The sequence below is a fragment of the Pristiophorus japonicus genome, chromosome 17 (genome assembly GCF_044704955.1).
Source record: "Pristiophorus japonicus isolate sPriJap1 chromosome 17, sPriJap1.hap1, whole genome shotgun sequence".
In the NCBI taxonomy this organism is placed as follows: Eukaryota; Metazoa; Chordata; class Chondrichthyes; family Pristiophoridae; genus Pristiophorus; species Pristiophorus japonicus.
In genome coordinates this window covers 126,922,597-126,945,667 of record NC_091993.1, presented here as the reverse complement: position 1 = coordinate 126,945,667, position 23,071 = coordinate 126,922,597, and the positions used below count along the sequence as shown (strand labels likewise).

The window sequence follows — 23,071 nt, the reverse complement described above, 5'->3', positions numbered from 1 at the left end:
AGCCGATGGTTCCACCTTTCCCAGCATTGCATGTATCACCTAACAAAAACTCTGGGCTTTTTTTCCTTTTAAGTGAACTACAAATCCGGTTTAATAACAGGGTAGCAAAGCCTTTCAGATCTCCTGGCAGAAGGTTTTGATGTTGAACCAGTTTTTGGGCTCATTTGTTTTGGTTCTAAACTCAAAGATGATCCTGTTTCTGTCTCAGACTTGTTTGAACCTGGTAGCTCAGTTACTGAAGTCTGAACTGAGTCAAACTCATGTATAAGATCAAGTGGTTCAATCTCAGTGACCAATTCAGGCCAGTAAACAAAGCTTCTTGCAATTGATTTCATGCTGACGACCCCTGGGTGTTCAGTATGAAGTTGGACCAGAATTCTATCTCTCAGAGAAGTTTCTTCACCTGACACAACCTTGCTCACCAGACCATTCAGTACGACGAGTATGGAATGGTTTTAATTCTGTGTCCATCCATTCAGGGTGTTTTCATACAGTCTTTTCAGTACCGAGTCCTTTTGAGTCTCACCTACAATCTCAGTTGCATTCACGGGAAAGTCTTTGTCAACTGCACCTCGCGTGAAACTCTCACCTTCCCTCCCAATACATGAATCCTCATGGCAACCTGGACAAGGCGTCTGCGATTGCGTTTTGCTTTGAAGTGCCATGTTCAATCTTGTAGTCATATTGTGACAACAACACCGCCCAACCTTACATTCTTGATGTGGCTATTGCAGGGATGGCAGATTTGGGCCCCAATATTGCTGGGAGCCGTTTGTGATCGGTTATCGGGGTAAACGTTCTGCCGATCAGGAACCGTTGGAATTTCTTGATTCCAGACACTCTGGCAAGTGCTTCCTCTTCAATCTGCGCGTGGTTCCTTTCGCTCTTTGTGAGGGTTGGCGATGGGAACCTGATCGGTTTATCTTGGCCACCATCCATTATGTGGCTTATGACAGCCCCACACTGTAGCTAACTGAAGCTTTCGCTCTGTGTCATAGTGCACAAGTAGAGGATCGCTAGAGAGACTTCCATTATAAGTGTCGTAAGCTTCCTGATGCGCTTTCGTCCTCTTCCACTGGACATCTTTCTCGAGGAGCTGGTGCACTGGAGCTATAATGGTCGCTAACTCAGGTAAGAAACCTGCGGAGTACTGGACCATTCCAAGGAAAGATCTGAACTCAGACACCTTTGGAGCATTGATGACAGCATGAACCTTTTCCTTCACTGGGTGCAAGCCATTTGCATCAACTTTCAGACCAAGCTCAGGCTGCACAAAAGCACATTTGTTCCTTTGCAATTTGACATTCTGTACATTCAATCTTTGAAGCACGGTATCTAACACTTCTAGATTTCCTTCCTTGGTGCTTTTTGCGATCAGCATATCATTTTGATTGCATAAGCAACTTGGAACTCCTTGCAAAATCTTATCCATCGTAGCCTGGAAGGTTATGGGGGAGGATTTTACACCATACGGCAGCTTGGTGTCTGAGTATAGTCCCTGGCGTGTGTTGATGGTGAGATACCGTTGACTCTCTTTGTCAACATTCAGCTGAGCGTGAGTGTGCGGCAGGTCAAGCTGGGAGAGAACCTTTGACCCAGAGAGTGCTGCATACAGTCCTTGTGATGTAGGTAACGGGTACTGCTCATCCTCAACTGCTTGCTCGATAGTAACTTTGTCGTCATCGCTCAAACGTAGAGTTTTGTCTGCTTTGGGCACGACCACAATCGGGGCAGCCCACTCACTTCTGTCAGTTTTTACTAGCACTCCGTTCCCTCCGAGCTTCACTGGCTTGTCCTCCACCTACCTTTCAATGCATAGGGACCAGCCTTGCCCTAAATAGACAGGCTCCGCGTTGGGCTTGATGCGGGTATACATGTCATACCCAGTGATGCCCCCATTAACTGTCGGTGAACATGCTTTCAGCCTTGTTCAGCATGGTGTTGTTTCTATGTTGCTTCTTTGAAGCATCTACCCTGAAGACGATTTTCCAATCTAATTTTAACTTTCTCAGCCAGGGTTGGCCTGTTGCTACAATGATAGGCAGCTTCACTGACTGGCCATTGCACTGAACTGTACCTTCCATTTGTCCACATGTCCCTAGGATTTCTCCGGAGTAGGTTTTAACTCTACAGTCCTCTTTGTAATTGGTATTTGATTAAACTTACTCTCATATATGCCCTTATTCATGATCGAGCAGCCCGCCGTCATGTTGATACATATCAATATATTGCTCATTGATCAAAGGTTGCCGCTGGTGCAACAGATGCTGTCGATGCCGAGTTGTTCAACACCAGGTGTGTTCCCTTCAATATTGTGAACTACTCCTTTTTGTTGTCACTGCTTTGCATTGCCACGAGAATGGTTCTTACTTCCTGCTTTAGCTCGCGCCCTGCAAGCTGTTGAAATATGGTCTCGCTTCTGGCAGTGAAAACACTTTGTGTTTCTGTGTTGGCAGGGCTGTGGTGAGTGATTTCCATTGCAGTGATAAACATTCACTGGACTGCTCTCCCCGACATGCTTTTGATTGGGTGTCTCAGCTTTAGGTTTAGCCGTGGTTTTGTGACTGTAGACCTCAGCTGCACTCGACACTTGAGTTGGACGGGGCTCCCTCGCGTTCTTAGACACTCTCTCCATAGATTGGGCAATGTTGCACGCTATGTCAAGCGTTAAGTTCGGAGTGTTCAGTAACTGGGACTGTGTGTGCTCATCCACCATACCACACACAAACTTATATCGCCACGCACGATCCAAACATGTGCCGACGTTACAATGTAAGGACAGGTTCTGAAGAGCTACAATGTGCTCACTAACGCTTTCACTTTTTTTCGGTTTCTGGTCCCAAATTCATAGCTCTCCGCTATTTCTAACGGCTTTGGGTCAAAATGTTCCTCGAGTTTCTCGACAATATCTTCAAACCACGCATCCTTCGCTTTCCCTGGTGCGAGTAGGTTTATCGATGTTCCCTAGATATCTGGCCCCAGCTCTGTTAGAAACATTGCTTTTTTTCGCTCACCAATTACTTTATTTTGAGCTTGAACTTTATTACAACAGTGACTACACTTCACAAGTACTTCAACTTCACAAGTACTTCATTGGCTGTAAAGTGCTTTTCAGTAGTTGTGAAAGGCGCTATAGAAATGCAAGTTTTTTTTAACATTCTCATCTGCACTTTTGGTCTCAATAATGTTATTGGCCCTTAAAAAAACCCATCTCCATCCGTTCGGTGCAAGAACTGAACGGTTGGCGAGCTCGCTCATACACGCCGAGGCTGCCGATGAATCCCGTAGGCGTGGCCGAGATTGTCCCGACCCCGTGGAACAGTGACTCCGCACGTTACCCGTGTACCTGTGAGAGTCAGCGACAGTGAAGCACAGACCATTTCGCGTCAGTATTAACGGTAAAACATCGCAAAGATTCAGTTTAATTGTCACAGATTCTCCTTAAACTTGTCCACTCGATGGTTGAACACTGTGTCTGTCCGTGATCCCTAATAATGGCTTTGTGACCCCATCCCAGTCACCACAATGCAATACACTCGGGTAGAACAACTGAAGGACAGAGACACGATGAAGTGCCAGTCCATATGCTGGCTTTATTGGGCCTGGGCGAACTGAGCATGCTCAGACCAAACCATTTCAGTGTTAACTATTTCTGTTCGGCGAGGGTACTAAGGGTTACGGAACCAAGGCGGGTGGATGGAGTTAAGATACAGATCAGCCATGATCTCATTGAATAATAATAACTTTTATTTATATAGCGCTTTTAACGTAGTAAAACGTCCCAAGTCACTTCACAGCAATTTTACAACACTTTAGATATTGACCATTGAGGGAAAGAGGGAGAAAGCAGGAGAAGGAAGTATAAAAAGAGGTTAAAGACTCTGATCTGAAGAGGCAGCCAAAATGTGCACGCAGATAGACTGCAGGCTGTGGGGGCTCAGCCATCGAGTATATTCAAGGCTGAGATCGATAGATTTTTGGACTCTAGGGGAATCAAGGGATATGGGGATCGGACAGGAAAGTGGAGTTGAGGTCGATGAGGTCATCAGCCATGATCTCATTGAATAGCGGAGCAGGCTTGAGGGACCGTGTGGCCTACTCCTAATTCTTGTGTTCCCATGTTCTCCATACTCCTCACGCTCCCATATTAATCAATCTTCTCCGCTCTTCCAGGTCCCATCAGCAGCCTGCTGGTGAACAGATATGGCAGTCGGCCGGTGGTGCTACTGGGCGGGCTGATGGCGAGCTCGGGCCTGATCATCGCCTCGTTCTGCAACACCATCGTGGGGCTCTACTTCTGTATCGGTGTGATCGGGGGTAAGTGACACCCCCTCCCTCAGCACTTGGCTCATGTGTCTTTTTAATTCATAGAATCACAGAAATATTCAGCATGGAAGGAGTCCATTCGGCCCATTGTGTCCGCGCCGGCCGACCAAGAGCTATCCAGCCTAATCCCACTTTCCAGCTCTGGGTCCGTAGCCCTGTAGGTTACAGTACTTCAAGTGCACATCCAAGTACTTTTTAAATGTGGTGAGGGTTTCTGTCTCTACCACCCTTTCAAGCCGTGAGTTCCAGACCCCCACCCCCCTCTGGGTGGAGCAAGTTCTCCTCAACTCCCCTCTAAACCTTGTTTAATGAATGCAGTAACTGTGTATAAGTATTAATGAACTAACGGTATATGAGTATTAATGCGACAACAGTGAGTATTAATGTACTAATTGTTTTGGGGGGTGACGGGCTGTGCTTGTCACTGAGAGTCTGCAGGGAACATTGGGGCAATCCTTACCTGTAAAATCATCCACATACTGAGCATTGTGTCACAGCTCAAACCTCCCATCCCCGCTGCTGTATCTGCCCCCTTAGTGGGGGTCACTGCCCCCTCAGTGGGGTCACTGCCCTCTCATTAGGGGGTCACTACTCCCTCACTGGGGGTCACTGCTCCCTCACTGGGGGGTCACAGATTGCCCCCTCACTGGAGATCACTCACGGACTGCCCCCTCACTGGGGGGGTCACAGATTGCCCCCTCACTGTGGGTCATGGACTGCCCCTCACTGGGGGCTCATGGACTGCCCCTCACTGGGGCTCACGGATTGCCCCCTCACTGGGGTTCACGGATTGCCCCCTCACTGGGGCTCACGGATTGCCCCCTCACTGGGGATCACGGATTGCCCCCTCACTGGGGGTCACGGACTGCCCCTCACTGGGGGCTCACGGACTGCCCCTCACTGGGGCTCACGGACTGCCCCTCACTGGGGGTCACGGACTGCCCCTCACTGGGGGTCACGGACTGCCCCTCACTGGGGGCTCATGGACTGCCCCTCACTGGGGGTCACGGACTGCCCCTCACTGGGGGTCACGGACTGCCCCCTCACTGGGGGTCACGGACTGCCCCCTCACTGGGGGTCACGGACTGCCCCCTCACTGCAGCAGCGACAGAAACTCCCACCCAACCGAGAGCTTACTGTCCCCTGTGACATCATGAGCAACAGGCCGGTCCCACAACACGGTCTCCTGTCGGAGGCTGAGAAAAGGGGCCCGTTGCGAGCTCTCCGCTCACTGACTGACTCTCGTACACACACTGCCTGCATTCTAGATTAGTTTCACTCTCACCCTGGCTCTCTCCTGCATGCTCTCTCCTCTTCTCCCTATTCTGCATCACTCCCTCTCTCACTTGCTCCCTATTCTCTATCTCTCTCCCCCGTCCCTATTCTATATCTCTCTCCCCCTCTCTATTCTATATCTCTCTCCCCCTCTCCCTATTCTCTATCTCTCTCTCCCCCTCTCCCTAGTCTCTATCTCTCTCTTCCCCTCTCCCTATTCTCAATCTCTCTCCTCCTCTCTCTCTATTCTCTCTCTCTCTCCCCGCTCCCTATTCTCTCTCTCCCCTCTCCGTATTTTCTCTCTCCCCTCTCCCTATTCTCTCTCTCCCCTCTCCCTATTCTCTCACTCTCCCCCTCTCCCTATTGTCTATCTCTCGCCCTCTCTCCTCCCCTCTCCCTATTCTCTATCTCTCTCCCTCTATCCTCTCCATTGTCTATCTTTCCCTCTCTCCTCCCCTCTCCTTATTCTCTATCTCTCTCTCTCCCCTCTCCGTATTCTCTATCTCTCTTTCCCCCTCTCCCTATTCTCTATCTCTCACCCTCTCTCCTCCACTCTCCCTATTCTCTATCTCTCTCCTCCCCTCTCCCTATTCTCTATCTTTCTGACTCTCTCCCCTCTCCCTATTCGCAATCTCTCTGACTCTCCCTATTCTTTATCTCTCTCCCCCCTCTCCCTATTCTCTCTCTCTCTCTCCCTATTCTCTATCTTTCTGATTCTCTCCCCTCTCCCTATTCTCTAGCTCTCTACCCCTCTCCCTATTCTCCAACTCTCTCCCTATTCTCTCTCTCTCTCTCCCTCTCTGCTTTCTCTCTCTCTGCCTGTCTGTCGGACTGTGATACCACGTTGGGTGGACCAGTTCACACATTTGATTCCAGTGAAGTGCGTGTGACACTCCCTAGTTTCCCCCACTAGCCGCGCCCACGGAGAGTTTATAGAGCTTTGAGTCACCGTGACCCCAGGAGGTGGACAAGGCCCAGATCTCACAATGTCATTCCTTACACAGGAGCTGAGGCCTCAACAACTCTTTATCTGAGCAGCATTGTTGTAAAATAAAATATTTAATGAACTTCTCTTTAAACGTTTGCTTGTTTTCTCGTCTCTGAGTCAGGAGGTTGTAGGTTCAAGTCCCACTCCAGAGACTTGAGCACAAAAATCTAGGCTGACGCTCCCAGTACAGTGCTGAGGGAGCGCTGCACTGTTGGAGGTGCCGTCTTTCAGATGAGGCGTTAAACCGAGGTCCAGTCGTAAAAGATCCCACGGCATTATTTCGAAGAAGAGCAGGGGAGTTATCCCCGGTTTCCAGGGGCCAATATTTATCCCTCAACTAAACCAGTCATTATCACATTGCTGTTTGTGGGAGCTTGCTGTGTGCAAATTGGCTGCTGCGTTTCCTACATTACAACAGTGACTACGCTCCAAAATTACTTCATTGGCTGTGAAGCGCTTTGGAATGTCTGGTGGTCGTGAAAGGCGTTATATAAATGCAAGTTTCTTCTTTTTACAAATTCCACTTTCTTTCTTGAAAGTTGGGCTCGGTTGTGATCGAGTTACGAGCCAGTGTATGTGGCCTTGCCTGACTGAGAGAGTGCTTTACACTCACTTCACGCGGGTTGCACTCTGTGGGATAAACTCCAGACCCTGAGTGCACTCTGCGTCAAGTGTGTCTGTGGTCTGTCAGTGCCGACAGCACTTTGCAAAGTCTTTAGGCTCTGGTACAGAGACAGTGTCAGAACGTCATGCCTGATTAATACCGGGCGCTTCTCCCTGATTCATATCGGCACAGTGAAAGATCAAAAAAAAGAGAGGCTTGCTTCTCTATAGTGTCTTTCACAACCATCGGACGTCCCAAAGCGCTTTACAGCCAATGAAGTAATTATTGAAGTGTAGTCACTGTTGTAATGTGGGAAACGTGGCAGTCAATTTGCACACAGCAAGCTCCCATACGCACCAATGTGATAACCAAGTAATCTGTTTTAGTGATGTTGATTGAGGGATAAATATTGGCCCAGGACACCGGGGAGAACTTCCCTGTATATCAGCATTATGTAATTTAGAACAACACACCTCCCTTTGAGAGATTCATCCCCTTAGTTTTAAAAAATGAGTGTGGAATTTCATAAGAACATAAGAATTAGGAGCAGGAGTCGGCCATTCGGCCCCTCGAGCCTGCCCCACCATTCAATAAGATCACGGCTGATCATTGACCTCAACTCCACTTTCCCGCCCAATCCTCATATCCCTTAATGCCCCTAGGGTCCAAAAATCCATCGATCTCAGCCTTGAATATACTCAACGACGGAGCCTCCACAGCCCTCTGGGGCAGAGAGTTCCAGATTCGCCATCGTCTGAATGAAGAAATTCCTCCTCATCTCTGCCCTCAATGGCCGACCCCTTACTCTGAGACTGTGACCCCTGGTTCTAGAATTGTTATGTGGCGTGACGGTTAGCGGAAGCTGATTGTTTTTTTTCGAACACTCTCTGTGCAGGTCTTGGGCTCGCCTTCAACCTGCAGCCGGCGTTGACCATGATCGGCAAGTACTTCTACAAGAAGCGGCCATTGGCTAACGGGCTAGCCATGGCCGGGAGCCCGGTGATCCTCAGCACGCTGGCTCCTCTCAACCAGTACCTCTTTGACCACTACTCGTGGCGGGGGGGCTTCCTGATCCTGGGGGGGATCCTGCTCAACTGCTGCGTAGCCGGCGCTCTCATGCGGCCCATCGGACCCCAGCAAACCGGCCCGGCCAAACCGGCGGAGGACGCCAAGCTCGAGGCCGGGGCCAACTCCGACCTTCTGACTGGCCAGCCCAAGGTCAAGCTCAGCATCTTCCAGACCATCAGCAAGTACATGGACCTTTCGCTCTTCAAACACCGGGGCTTCCTGATCTACCTGTCGGGCAACGTCATCATGTTCTTCGGCCTCTTCGCGCCCCTTGTCTTCCTGTCCTCCTACGCCAAGAACATGCACATTGACGAGTACAAGGCCGCCTTCCTCCTCTCCATCCTGGCCTTCGTGGACATGTTCGCCCGCCCGTCCATGGGCCTGCTGGCCAACACCAAGTGGGTAAGGCCCAAGATCCAGTACTTTTTCTCCTTCTCCGTCCTGTACAACGGCATCTGCCACATCATGATGCCCCTGGCCACCGACTATGTCGGCCTGGTGATCTACGCCATCTTCTTTGGCTTCGCCTTCGGCATGCTCAGCTCCGTCCTGTTCGAGACCCTGATGGATATGGTGGGGGCACAAAGGTTCTCCAGCGCGGTGGGGCTGGTCACCATCGTGGAGTGTTGTCCCGTGCTACTGGGTCCTCCGCTCCTAGGTAAGGTGTGTGTGTGTGTGTGTGTGTGTGTGAGAGTGCCTGCGTGTGTGTGAGAGTGAGTGAGTATGTGTGTGTGTGAGTGTGGGTGTGTGTGAGAGTGAGTGAGTATGTGTGTGTGTGAGTGTGGGTGTGTGTGAGAGTGAGTGAGTATGTGTGTGTGTGTGTGTGTGTGTGAGAGTGCCTGCGTGTGTGATATCTGGGGGAGAGCGTGGGGCCGGAGGGGAAGGTGTTTGGAGGTAAAATATACAGCACAGAAGGAGGCCATTCGGCCCATCATGCCTCTATGAGAGAGCGATCCAATCAGTCCCACTCCCCCTGTCCTTGCCCCATGGCCCTGTGAATTTCTCCTTTTCAAGTATTGATCCAATTCCCTTTTGAAAGTTAGTATTGAACCTATCGGCCGTTCCTTCATCGTCGCTGGGTCACAATCCTGGAACTCCCTCCCTAACAGCACTGTGGGAGCACCTTCACCACATCGGGGCACAGACCCACGAAGTGAGTGAGGCACGGGCGTGACCGGAAAGTCGGCCATATTTATAAATGTCGGCGCCGCACCTCCGCTTTAATTTCCGGCCGGCGAGCGGCCTGAAGCGGGGCATCGCCAAACGTTCGCTCCGGGGCGAAGACGAGTCGCGACGCACGCTCATGGCGTCGTCCTCGTTGGCGCAGCAGCCCAAGGCATTACATAGAAATCTACAGCGCAGAAGGAGGTCATTCCGGCCCATCGTGTCCGCGCCGGCCGACAAAGAGCCGCACGGCCCTCGGTCAGCAGCCCTGAAGGTTACACATAAACCTACAAACAATGACGGAAAGGTAAAGAGCACCCAGCCCACCCAGTCTGCCTCACACAACTGCGACACCCCTTACACCGAAACATTCTACACTCCACCCCAACCGGAGCCATGAGATCTCCTGGGAGAGGCAAAACCAGTTAAAAACCCAGCCCAATTTAGGGAGAAAAGAAATCTGGGAAGGTTCCTCTCCAACCCATCTAGGCGATCGAAACTAGTCCAGGATATCACCCTGGCTGTATTCGATTCCCTGCAGTACCTACCATTATATCTGCGCCGTCCAACAAAAGATCATCCAGTCTAATCCCATTTACCAGCTCTAGGTACGTAACCCTGCAGGAGCGAGGCGCCACAGGTTAGCACGCCCGCTAACTCCTGCGGAATTTCCCGGGAGTCGGCAACGGTCCTGCGCCCTGGACAAATAGTCACTTGCGTGCTACTACCGCCCCCTGGGGGCACTAACGGAAGGTGCAAACGACGCATTATTCTCCCCCAGCTATCTTCATAACACGTTATTAATCTCAGAACCATTTCTCCATCACAAGACTTCCTAACACCTTGCTGGCATCCTTGAAGTTACAGCTTCACCAACCGCGATCTGGCATGTTTTATCACCCTAAAACTAAACCATTCGTGGGTGGTGTCATTACTCGCACTTATTCCCGTACACAAGCACCTCCAAAAACAAGCAACGCATTCCTTTCACGTATTTCAACGGCATCCTGTTTACATCTTGCGAAGCCGGGGAAGCCTGTTAATCCAAGATACAAAGAAGCTCGACTGTTAACCCTCAACTCCCCAAGATGTTCAACATATACCTCTCCAGGATGCCCAACGCTGTGTGGGGATTGGGGATAGGGAGTGACTATACCCAGCTCTACCTCACCACCACTTCTCTCGACCCCTCCACAGTCTCGAGATTGTCAGACTGCTTGTCCGACATCCAGTTCTGGATGAGCAGAAAATGTCTCCAGTTTAATATTGGGAAGACCGAAGCCATTGTTTTCGGTTCCCCACCAACTCTGTTCCCCAGCCACTGACTCCATCCCTCTCCCCAACTTCTGTCTGAGGCTGAACCAGACTGTTCGCAACCTCGCTGTCATATTTGACCCTGAAATGAGCTTTCGACCACATATCTACAGCATAGCTAAGATCGGCTATTTCCACCTCCATACCGTCACCCGACTCCACCCTTGCCTCAGCTCATCTGCTGCTGAAGCCCTCATCCATGCATTTGTTAGCTCTAGACTTGACTATTCCAACGCATTCCTGGATGGCCTCATTCCATAAGAATTAGGAGCAGGAGTCGGCCATTTGCCCCTCGAGCCTGCTCTGTCATTCAATAAGATCATGGCTGATCTGATCTTGGCCTCAACTCCACTTCCCTGCCCGCTCCCTATAACCCTTGACTCCATTACCGTTCAAAAATCTGTCTATCGCCACCTTAAATACATTCAATGACCCAGCCTCCACAGCTCTCTGGGGCAGAGAATTCCTAAGATTCACAACCCCCTGAGAGAAGAAATTCCTCCTCATCTCCGTCTTAAATGGGCGACCCCTTATTCCATCCTGCATAAACTTAAAGTGTTCCAAAACTCGGCTACCCGTGTCCTAACGCACAGCAAGTCCCGCTCACCCATCACCCCCTGTGCTCACTGACCTACATTGGCTCCCGGTTAAGCAACGCCTCGATTTCAAAATTCTCATCCCTGTTTACAAGTCTCTCCGTGGCCCCCTCTCCCCTTCCCTATCTCTTCTTGACCCACCCCCTGTCCGACTGGCAGCGATGTTGATCTGATGTCGGGTCGCGGGTGGGACGTAAGGTGATGGTAGAGCTGTCTTTGTGTTACAGGGATGCTGAAGGACGCATACGATGACTTCCGCTACGTGTACTTTGCCTGCGGAGCAGTGCTGATCTTCGCCAGCATCTACCTGTTCATCGGCAACGCCATCAACTACCGGCTGCTGGAGAAGGAGCGGTGGGCGGAGGAGCGGAAATCGAAGCAGGAAGCCACAATTGACCTCAACGAGACCAAACCAGACCTTTCGTCCAGCAGCCCAAAAATTCAAGATGGAGCTGTGGAGCAGGACACGGATATTTGAGGGAGGGTGGTGGGGAGGGGGTTGTGAGGGAGAGAGGTGCCGTCCATTGATTCTACACCTTTGATCTTGTTGGGATACTCGTCCATCCTCCACTTCACTCTTTCACACTCACGTTTCGGGAGAGGCCCATCGGGAGATTGCTGGAGCATCGATGTTGGGGAATATTTATTGTGTAGAGGCAATAATCACTGTATTCTCTGCCCCACCAACCACTATCCTCCGCCCTCCCCGCAAACCCCCTTCCCCTCTCAGTCAGTGTTGCCTCCTCTCAGCCAAGGCGATTCTGACCCTCCAGGATCGCATTGGGGGGCCTCCAGGAATTAAAGGTTGATCTCCTGGACATCGCAGTCAAAACAACATCACGGGGCATTCAAATAATCGTGCATTTTTATCTTTTTTTTTTGCACGCTTCTGTTTATTAGTGACACAAACGCACTGGAGATGGAGAAGAAAGACTGGGTCGAGTGGGCGGGGCGGGTTCATGTATTGAAACCGTGCTGTCCAATTAGAGTTAGCAACACTAATGCATCGCCTTTGGGAGTGGTGTGTGGCGCGAGGGAGCTCTCTGTGCATGGGCTTTAGACCCTCTGGCCTTGACCAGCCTGTCCCACACACATACGATATCTTGCATATTACAATACTGACTGTCCTCACCACATCCCCCAAAAAAACCATACCATCTTCTGGGAGAGGCGAGAAACTAGATAAAAAATCCCAGGATAATTTGTGAACGGGGAGGGGGAGGGGAGAGGAGAGAACTAATCTGGGAAATTCCTCTCCCCGCTGCCCCAACTCCCCCCACTCCCAACAGTTGATCGAAAGCTAGTCTCGGTGATCGCTTGGTGCCTGATAACTCTAGGCAGTACCTACCTCTTGTAAAGAGTGATCTTCATCCCAGCCAGAAACACAGGAATTCAGCCAATCAGCATCCACCACATGAGACGGCAGCCTGTTCCACAGACCCGCTGTTCCCTGGGGAAAGATCCACTTCGTGACCATCTAACTTGTGGGGCTTGTACAACTTAAATCGTGAGCCATTCGACCCAACTGGTCTGTGCTGGCTCCTCCCACTCTACTTCATTGAACCCTATCAGCATAACCCTCTATTCCCGACTCCCCCATACGCTTGTCCAGCCTCCCCTTAAATGCATCGATACTATTCGCCTCAACCCCTCCCTGTAGCAGCAAGTTCCACATTCTCACCGCTCTCTGGGTAAAGAAGTTTTGTCCGAATTCCTTATTGGATTTAGTAATGGCTGTCTTATGTTGATGGCCTCTAGTTCTGGTTTTCCCCAGATGTGGAAGCATCTTCTCTGCGTCTACCCTATCAAACCCTGGTTGTTGACCCCTCTGCTAAGGGAAACAGGTCCTTTCCATCCACTCTATCCAGGCCCCTCATAATTTTATACACCTCAATAAGGTCTCCCTCAGCCTCCTCTGTTCCAAAGAAAATAACCCCAGCCTATCCAATCTTTCCTCATAACTAAAATTCTCCAGTCCTGGCAACATCCTGGTAAATCCCCTCTCTAGTGCAATCGCATCTTTGTTTTATCACATCCAATGGGAGCTCGCAGAACCTCTGGGGTCCTCACTCCTGCGGTGTGTCCAGTGGGCTCCATGCTGGAGTATGGTAGCATAATGGTTATGTTACTAGATCAGTAATCCAAAGGCCTGGGATAATGATCTGGAGACGTGAGTTCAAATCCCACTATGGCAGCTGGGGAATTTAAATTCAGTTAATTAAATAAATCTGGAATAAATCACTAGTGTCAGTAATGGTGACGATGAAACTACCGGATTGTCGTAAAAACCATCTGGTTCACTAATGTCCTTTAGGGAAGGAAATCTGCCGTCCTTATCCGGTCTGGTATATATGTGTCTCCAGACCCACAGCAATGTGGTTGACTCTTAACTGCCCTTTGAAATGGCCCAATGAGACACTCCGTTGTACTAAACCGCTACGACAAAGTCAACACTGTGGGAGCACCTTCATCACACGGACTGCAGCGGTTCAAGAAGGCGGCTCACCATCACCTTCTCAAGGGGCACTTAGGGATGGGCAATAAATGCCGGCCTTGCCAGCGACGCCCACATCCCGTGAATGAATAAATAAATCTCCTGCGATGTGTCGGAGGGGGGAGGGGGCTCCAATTGGATGATAAACTGAGGTCCCCTTTGCTTCGGTGCTTCATCGAACAGTGAAGCTCTCGAGAATAATTGCAATGATCTGCCCCAGTATTCACCCTTCTGCCCCCAATGCCCCCCAGTATTTACAGCCCTCCCCCCAATGCCGCCGTTCCCCCCCCCTCCCCCCAGTATCCATGTCCTTCCTTCAGTGTCCTGTAGTATTGACAGCCCTCATCCCGTGTCCTGGGCGATACTTGGCCTGGTGAGCTTGGTGGGTTAATGCTCTGATGGGCTGACGCTCCCATGAGGGATGTACATTCTCTACCTCATTTTCTGTAAAACAAAATTCAGAATCCACTCAGTGCCTCAACAGATGCAGCGTCGGTGCTCAGCACCAGTTATTTTGACAAACGAGTCGTCCAATATTTCAGTCTGTGACAATCAAAATGTAGATTTGTTTTGTGGTCTTATCTTCATGTAACAGAAATTGAATATAAAATTTAAGAAATTGATGTCGAATTTTGCACAGGATATTGATTATGTTGCCACTGGAGTATTGCGTGCAGTTCCAGGCACTCAGTTACAGGAAGGTTATCAGAGCCACGGGCAGCGGACAGTGACGATCCACTGGAATTATACTCAGAAGGAGCGTTTGTCGTTCTAAAGAAAGGCTCAAAGGGTTCGGGCTATTTCTACATGACCAGAGAGGTTTAAAGGGGTCTTAATGAAGGTTTTGAAAATGACTGAGTGCTTTGAGAGGGTAAATAGTAACCGATTGTTTCTCCTGGCTGGTGAATCGCTAACGAGGGGACACAGACTACAGACTGGGGATTCACGCTAGAGGAACGTAGAAATGTGCAACTCCACTCGTCGTAGCATCGGCTGGTCGATCAGGAAGTTCTCCCGCTGTGAATCCCGCTCTGCTGCACCATCTAACCAACTTCTCGAGAGGGAGGGTCTCTTCTTCCTCCTCCTTTTCTTTCTCCTTCTGTTCTTCAACTTCTCCTCCTTCACCTCCTTCTCCTTCTTCCTCTCCTCATCCTCCTCCTCCTATTCTTTCTCCTATTCTTCATCTTCTCTTCCTCCACCTTCTCCTCCTCTGCTCCCTCTTTTTCTCCTCCTCCTCTTCCTTTCTTTCTCGTTCTGTTCATCTTCTCTTCCTTCACCTTCTTTGCTCCCTCTCTTTCTCCTCCTCTTTTCTTTCTTGTTCTGTTCTCCATCTCGTCGTCCTTTTTCTGCTCCACCTCTCCTCCCTCTTTTTATCCTCCGTCTCTTTCTGCTCCTTCTTATCTTCCTCCTCCTCCATGCCTTGTGGTACACGAGGCAGCCCATTCCTTCGCCGTTTTGCATCCAGCAGATCGCGCTGTGGGGCGCCCCTTGTTATGAAGCCCCTGTTTACTCGGCCAGAGGTGAGGAGGGGGCCGTCACTGCTGCCCATCGGACGCGAGGACTCCCCACTGGGTGTGAACCCAGTACTCAGAGCCCGGACCTTGCACCATCACTCGCCGGGGTGAAACGGAGATCACACGCAAAGACTGTCCGGGATGGTGCGGTGCTGGATAAAAACACGTCTCGGGGATAAAGCAGCCAATTCCAACAACAAATTGTATTTACATAGCGACTTTAACGTAGTGAAACGTCCCAAGGCGCTTCACAGGGGCGAACATCAAACACAATTTGTCACCGATCCCTACAAAGAGAAATTAGTGCAGGTGACCAAAAGCTTGGTCAAAGAGGTAGGTTTTAAGGAGGGTCTTGAAGGAAGAGAGAGGCGGAGAGGTTTAGGGAGGGAATTCCGGAGCTTGGGGTCCAGGCAGCTGAAGGCACGGCTGCCAATTGTGGAGCGATGGAAATCAGGGATGCTCAAGGGGCCAGAATTGGAGGAAATGCTGGATGTAAAGCAGCGGAAGAAATGGATTGCCATGTGTATCACCAGAATTAGGGATCTCGGAGGGTTGCGGGACTGGTGGAGGTTACAGTGTTGGGGAGGGGCGAGGTCATAGATCCCAGTAAGAGCAAACCTTGTTACCGGGCAGCTTGTTCTGCCCTCTCACTCTGTGCCTCTCAGTCACGACGACACGTCCTTGCGCATTCTACGTGCTGAACTCAAAGGTTGGTGGCCTAGAAATCTGATGACGTAGAACGGGTGTCCAATCTGGCGGGTGGCATGAGCCAGTTTTCCAACACCCGCCATATTGGTAAAGGCATCAAAGGCGGCGTCCATGGACCATGCCTGAAACAAGCGTTCGGCTCTCTGCGCCTGCAGCTATGGGGCCTAAGGCCAGGCTGCGGCCCTGGTTACCGAATCACCCAGAAGGCAGCAAGTGCCGAGTTTGGGAACACCAGGTCTGCCGGCGGCCTAACACGAGGTCCTTAAGAGGCCACTACAGGCCACCACCCAGTGAGCAGGTGTGTAAATAACACTAACCGGAATGGGGAGTCGGGAGGTGCAGGAGTCCCAAGCCTCACATTGAAACCACAGGCCGCTGATGGCCACTGCTCGCACCCCCGCCTCCCCGATCGAGAACCCTCCTCCCAATGTCTGTCTCACCCCCACCACTTCCCAGTTCCCCCCACTCCCAGTCCACCTCGTAGTGCTCCCCTCCCCTCCCCCACTCATAAGAGCATAAGAAATAGGAGCAGGAGTAACATAGAAAATAGGTGCAGGATGAGGCCATTCGGTCCTTCGAGCCTGCACCACCATTCAATAAGATCATGGCTGATCATTCACCTCAGTACCCCTTTCCTGCTTTCTCTCCATACCCCTTGATCCCTTTAGCCGTAAGGGCCATATCTAACTCCCTCTTTGAATATATCCAACGAACTGGCATCAACAACTCTGTGCAGTAGAGAATTCCACAGGCTAACAACTCTGAGTTTGTCCCATCGAGCCTGCTCCGCCATTCAATAAGATCATGGCTGATCTGATCATAGACTCAGTTCCACTTCCCTGCCCGCTCCCCATAACCCTTTACTCCTTTATCGCTCAAAAATCTGTCTATCTCCACTTTAAATATATTCAATGACCCAGCCTCCACAGCTCTCTGGGGCAGAGAATTCCACAGATTCACAACCCTCTGAGAGAAGAAATTCCTCCTCATCTCAGTTTTAAATGGGCGGGCCTTTATTCTGAGACTATGTCCCCTAATTTTAGTTTCCCCTGAATGGAAATATCCTCCCTGCATCTACCTTGTCGAGCCCCCTCATTATCTTTGATAAGATCACCTTTCATTCTTCTGAACTCCAATGTGTATAGGCCCGACCTACTCAATCTATCTTCATAAGTCAACCCCCTCATCTCCGGAATCAACCTAGTGAACCTTCTCTGAACATCCTCCAATGCAGTCCTCCTTTCCCAATGTACCCCCTCTCTGTCCGCCTCCCAGTCTCCCCCTCTCCCCAGTTGATTCCCCCGCTCCACATCCAAGACCTAGTAGAGGGTCGCTACCGATGACGCAGTGGCCCGAATTGCGAATGTACTTTGCTGGCGAGCTGCAGGAGGAGGTCCAGCGGGAATCTGTAGCTCACACTGCTGGCCCCCCACCCTCTTGGACCCCCACCCCAGCTCTGAGGCTCCATATCGACAGCACTAGAGTCGGGGCAGTGGTCATTCTCACTCCGAGTGTCAAGGCTGCCGTGTGAAGAGCCCGAGGCCCGATATTGGGCCTACCCCATCCCGATGAAGCCCTGCTGCCTGGTTCACGCCTGCAGGACCCCGACCAACTCCGAGGCCAATATTTTTCTGCACACAGTGAGCCTGGAAAATATTACAAACATCTGTTACTGTTTTATGTTCAGTCTTTATCATAAATACTTTAAATTCTGCTCCTGACGTCCAGACAGCCCATGCCAAACAGCTCCATGGGAACCGGCAACCCAAACACGGCGAGCGACTGGCAGCACACTGGCACCCTGCTCTCAGTCACCGGGCGGGCATCACCTCCGAACCCTGCTGCCCCCGACCCGGAGAGGGTTTCCACCCCCTCTAACAGCAGGGGAGAAGGAATTCATGCAGGAAAAGAACTTACATTTCTATAGTGCCTTTCGCAACCTCAGAATGTCCCAAAGTGCCTCACTGCCGGACCTTTCGAAGTGTAGTCACTGTTGTAAAATGGGATTGATACACGGTTATGGGGAGAGAGTGGGGCAGTAGGATTAGCTTGGGGATTGATACAGGGCTATGGGGAGAGAGCGGGGCAGTGGGATCAGTTTAGGATTGATACAGGGTTATGGGGAGAGAGCGGGGCAGTGGGATCAGTTTGGGATTGATACAGGGCTATGGGGAGAGAGTGGGGCAGTGGGATCAGTTTGGGATTGATACAGGGCTATGGGGAGAGAGCGGGGCAGTGGGATCAGTTTGGGATTGATACAGGGCTATGGGGAGAGAGTGGGGCAGTAGGATTAGCTTGGGGATTGATACAGGGCTATGGGGAGAGAGCGGGGCAGTGGGATCAGTTTGGGATTGATACAGGGCTATGGGGAGAGAGTGGGGCAGTGGGATCAGAAGAGCCAGCACAGACACGATGGGCTGAATGTGCCGGAAAGCTCTATGATTGCTATGAACATGGTTACGCACTGCCAGTTGGGAATTATCACTCCTGCCAAGAACACACTGCCCGGGCTGATTGTACAGGCAGGGCTGAGGTTTGCTGCACCCACATTGCTGACATCCTCTCCACCCTCCAAAGCACACACAGCACTTCCTCTCCTCATGGCTCGGGGAGGATGTGAAGGAGGTTTCTGCCACACTGCCACTGGAGAGAGAGACAGACAGAGAGAGAAAGGCGGACAGAGAGAGAGAGAGAGGCAGACAGAGAGAGAGATCGAGGCAGACTGAGCGAGAGAGGCAGAAACAGAGAGAGAGAGAGGCAGACTGAGAGAGACAGAGAGAGAGAGAGAGAGGCGGACAGAGAGAGAGGCAGAGGCAGACAGCGAGAGAGAGAGGCAGGGAGAGAGACAGAAATCGGATGATAGGCCGATAGTGAGAGACACACACACTGTGGGATCAGCCATCGCCTGTCATGGCGATATTCCCGGTCACTGAGCGGTGAGCCCTCGGTGTGTACATTTAAGGTTCGGGGCCCAGGTTGTGTTGTTACTGGTCTTGCCTCGGGGGAGGGGTGTGGTGCTGGAATGAGCCTCCGCACACTGTGTGAGGATTGGGGTGGAAATAATCAGCCGGGACTGTGGCACCAGAGGGGAGCAGGATTGGGCTGGGTCCCCCATGGCCAGACGCTGTCGGACCAACACAGCAAGAGTGGCGTCTGGCTGCCTGAGTGAGTGGAGTGTCCCAGTAACTGAGGTGCACAGGCTCAGAGCCAAGTGCCTGCAGGTGAAGCTGCCACTTTCTGCACAATTAACTCCTTTATCAAATGATTAACAGTATATTGACATTCCTTCCCCCTGATTACCCCGTGAGTGGCACAGCTCTCCTGCATCTGGGATTGGTGTTTAGTGAGCCAGCGGGAATGGTTCCAGTGTAACAGGACCTCTCCCGCTCTGCGCGCCCAGGGGGGCTTTAAAAATGCCACGACTATTATGCATGGCAGCATCGACCTGTAGGTGTGGCCGGAGGAGAGAAAGTATTGGATCTTGGGCCTGACCCACTTGGTGTTGGCCAGCAGGCCCGTGGGCGGACGAGCGAACATGTCCACGAAGGCCAGGTGTGAGTGAGTGAGTGTGTGTGAGAGGGTGTGAGAGTGAGTGAGTGCGTGTGTATGTGTGTGAGAGTTTGTGAGTATGTGTGAGGGTGTGAGTATGTGTGAGAGTGAGTGTGGGTGTGAATGAGTATCTGTGAGAGTGAGTGTGAGTGAGTGAGTGAGTGTGAGTGAGCGAGTGAGTGTGTGAGAGAGTGTGAGTGTGTGTGAGTGAGAGTGTGAGTGTGTGTGAGTGAGAGGGGGTGTGTGTGTGAGTGAGAGTGTGAGTGTGTGTGAGAGTGTGTGTGTGTGTGAGTGAGAGTGTGGGTGTGAGTGAGTGAGTGAGTGTGTGAGAGAGTGTGAGTGTGAGTGAGTGAGTGAGTGTGGGGGTGTGTGTGTGAGAGTGAGTGTGAGTGAGTGAGTGAGTGTGTGAGAGAGTGTGAGTGTGTGTGAGTGAGAGTGTGAGTGTGTGTGCTCGAGCTGCATTCGAACGCGGGTTGGTTGAGAAGCCGGCAGCTCGGGCAGCCTGTTGTGGGAGTGATGAGCGCTAACCGGATGCAGCGAGTATAAGCTGCTGTCCATACGGCCCACAGCAGCAATCTGCCTTAAAGCTTCAGGTCTGTGAAAAAGAAGCTGCTTTGAAAAATGAACTGGAACTTAGACTAAGTTATTGGTTAAAGAGGAAATTAATGCAATAATAAGGAAGGACATTAGCTTGGATGATGTGGAATCGGTATGGATGGAGCTGCGGAAAACCAAAGGTCAGAAAACGCTAGTGGCAGTTGTGTATAGACCACCAAACAGTAGTAGTGAGGTTGGGGACAGCATCAAACAAGAAATTAGGGATGCGTGCAATAAAGGTACAGCAGTTATCATGGGCGACTTTAATCTACATATAGATTGGGCTAAACAAACTGTTGCAATACGGTGGAGGAGGATTTCCTGGAGTGTATTATGGATGGTTTTCTAGACCAGTATGTCGAGGAACCAACTAGAGAGCAGGCCATCCTAGACTGGGTCTTGTGTAATGAGAGAGGATTAATTGGCAATCTGGTTGTGCGAGGCACCTTTGGGGAAGAGTGACCATAATATGGTAGAATTCTTTATTAAGATGGAGAGTGACACAGTTATTTCAGAGACCAGGGTCCTGAACTTAAAGAAAGGTAACTTTGATGGTATGAGACGTAATTTGGCTAGGATAGACTGGCAAATGATACTAAAAGGGTTGACAGTGGATAGGCAATGGCAGACATTTAAAGATCACATGGATGAACTTCAACAATTGTACATCCCTGTCTGGCATAAAAATAAAACGGGGAAGGTGGCTCAACCGCGGCTAACAAGGGAAATTAAGGATAGTGTTAAATCCAAGGAAGAGGCATATAAATTGGCCAGAAAAAGCAACAAACCTGAGGACTAGGAGAAATGTAGAATTCAGCAGAGGAGGACAAAGGGTTTAATTAGGAGGGAGAAAATAGAGTATGAGAGTAAGCTTGAAGGGAACATAAAAACTGACTGCAAAAGCTTCTATAGGTATGTGAAGAGAAAATGATTAGTGAAGACAAATGTAGGTCCCTTGCAATCAGAATCAATTTATCATGGGGAACAAAGAAATGGCAGACCAATTGAACAAATACTTTGGTTCTGTCTTCACTAAGGAAGACAGAAATACTAGGCGACCGAAGGTCTAGCGAGGAGGAACTGAAGGAAATCCTTATTAGTCAGGAAATTGTGTTAGGGAAATTGATGGGATTGAAGGCCAATAAATCCCCAGGGCCTGATAGTCTGCATCCCAGAGTACTTAAGGAACTGGCCCTAGAAATAGTGGATGCATTGGTGGTCATTTTCCAACATTCTATAGACTCGGGATCAGTTCCTATGGATTGGAGGGTAGCTAATGTAACCCCACTTTTTAAAAAAGGAGAGAGAGAAAACAGGGAATTATAGACCGGTTAGCCTGATATCGGTAGTGGGGAAAATGTTGGAATCAATTATTAAAGACGTAATAGCAGCGTATTTGGAAAGCAGTGACAGGATCGGTCCAAGTCAACATGGATTTATGAAAGGGAAATCATGCTTGACAAATCTTCTAGACTTTTTTGAGGATGTAACTAGTACAGTGGACAAGGGAGAACCAGTTGATGTGGTATATTTGGACTTTCAGAAGGCTTTCGACAAGGTCTCACACAAGAGATTAATGTGCAAAATTAAAGCACATGGTATTGGGGGTAATGTATTGATGTGGATAGAGAACTGGTTGGCAGACAGGAAGCAAAGAGTAGGAATAAACGGGTCCTTTTCAGAATGGCAGGCAGTGACTAGTGGGGTACCGCAAGGTTCAGTGCTGGGCCCCCAGCTATTTACAATATACATTAATGATTTAGATGAAGGAATTGAATGTAATATCTCCAAGTTTGCAGATGACACTAAGCTGGGTGGCAGTGGGAGCTGTGAGGAAGATGCTAAGAGGCTGCAGGGTGACTTGGACAGTTTAGATGAGTGGGCAAATGCATGGCAGATGCAGTATAATGTAGATAAATGTGAGGTTATCCACTTTGGGGGCAAAAGCAGGGAGGCAGAATGATATCTGAATGGTGACAGATTAGGAAAAGGGGAGGTGCAATGAGACCTGGGTATCATGGTACTTTAGTCATTAAAAGTTGGCATGCAGATACAGCAGGCGGTGAAGAAGGCAAATGGTATGTTGGCCTTCATAGCGAGAGGATTTGAGTATAGGAGCAGGGAGGTCTTACTGCAGTTGTACAGGGCCTTGGTGAGGCCTCACCTGGACTATTATGTTCAGTTTTGGTCTCCTAATCTGAGGAAGGACGTTCTTGCTATTGAGGGAGTGCAGCGAAGGTTCACCAGACTGATTCCCGGGATGGCAGAACTGACATATGAAGAAAGACTGGATCGACTAGGCTTATATTTACTGGAATTTAGAAGAATGAGAGGGGATCTCATAGAAACATCTAAAATTCTGACGGGATTGGACAGGTTAGATGCAGGAAAAATGTTCTCGATGTTGGGGAAGTCCAGAACCAGGGGTCACAGTCTAAGGATAAGGGGTAAACCATTTAGGACCGAGATGAGGAGAAACTTTCACTCAGAGAATTGTGAACCTGTGGCATTCTCTACCACAGAAAGTTGTTGAGGCCAGTTCGTTAGATATATTCAAAAGGGAGTTAGATGTGGCCCTTACGGCTAAAGGGATCAAAGGGTATGGAGAGAAAGCAGGAATGGGCTATTGAAGTTATATGATCAGCCATGATCATATTGAATGGTGGTGCAGGCTCGAAGGGCCGAATGGCCTACTCCTGCACCTATTTTCTATGTTTCTATGAAACAGAACGAGCAGCTCAAAAGCACACTAGTTGATATATACATAAAATAATTCCACCTAACTAAAATAGTCTATTAGAGGGACAGTGTTGATGGTGGCCTGGATTCTGGTCGGCGTTTTGGAACGTGGGCAGGAACTTCGGCAGGACCCAG

General features: G+C 50.1%; 1 protein-coding gene across 5 annotated transcripts in view; it reads left to right on the top strand.

Moving 5' to 3' along the window:
* The window catches only part of LOC139228085 (monocarboxylate transporter 1-like), a 50,962-nt gene extending 36,510 nt beyond the window's left edge, over positions 1–14,452 (top strand). For all 5 annotated transcript variants that reach the window (XM_070859257.1, XM_070859259.1, XM_070859260.1 and 2 more), the window contains exons 3-5: positions 4,174–4,317; positions 8,089–8,919; positions 11,563–14,452. In XM_070859257.1, the coding sequence (XP_070715358.1) occupies positions 4,174–4,317; positions 8,089–8,919; positions 11,563–11,813 (1,226 nt within the window). In that variant the 3' untranslated portion in view covers positions 11,814–14,452. The remainder of the gene's footprint in view (positions 1–4,173; positions 4,318–8,088; positions 8,920–11,562) is intronic.
* The last annotated feature ends 8,619 nt before the right edge of the window (positions 14,453–23,071 follow it).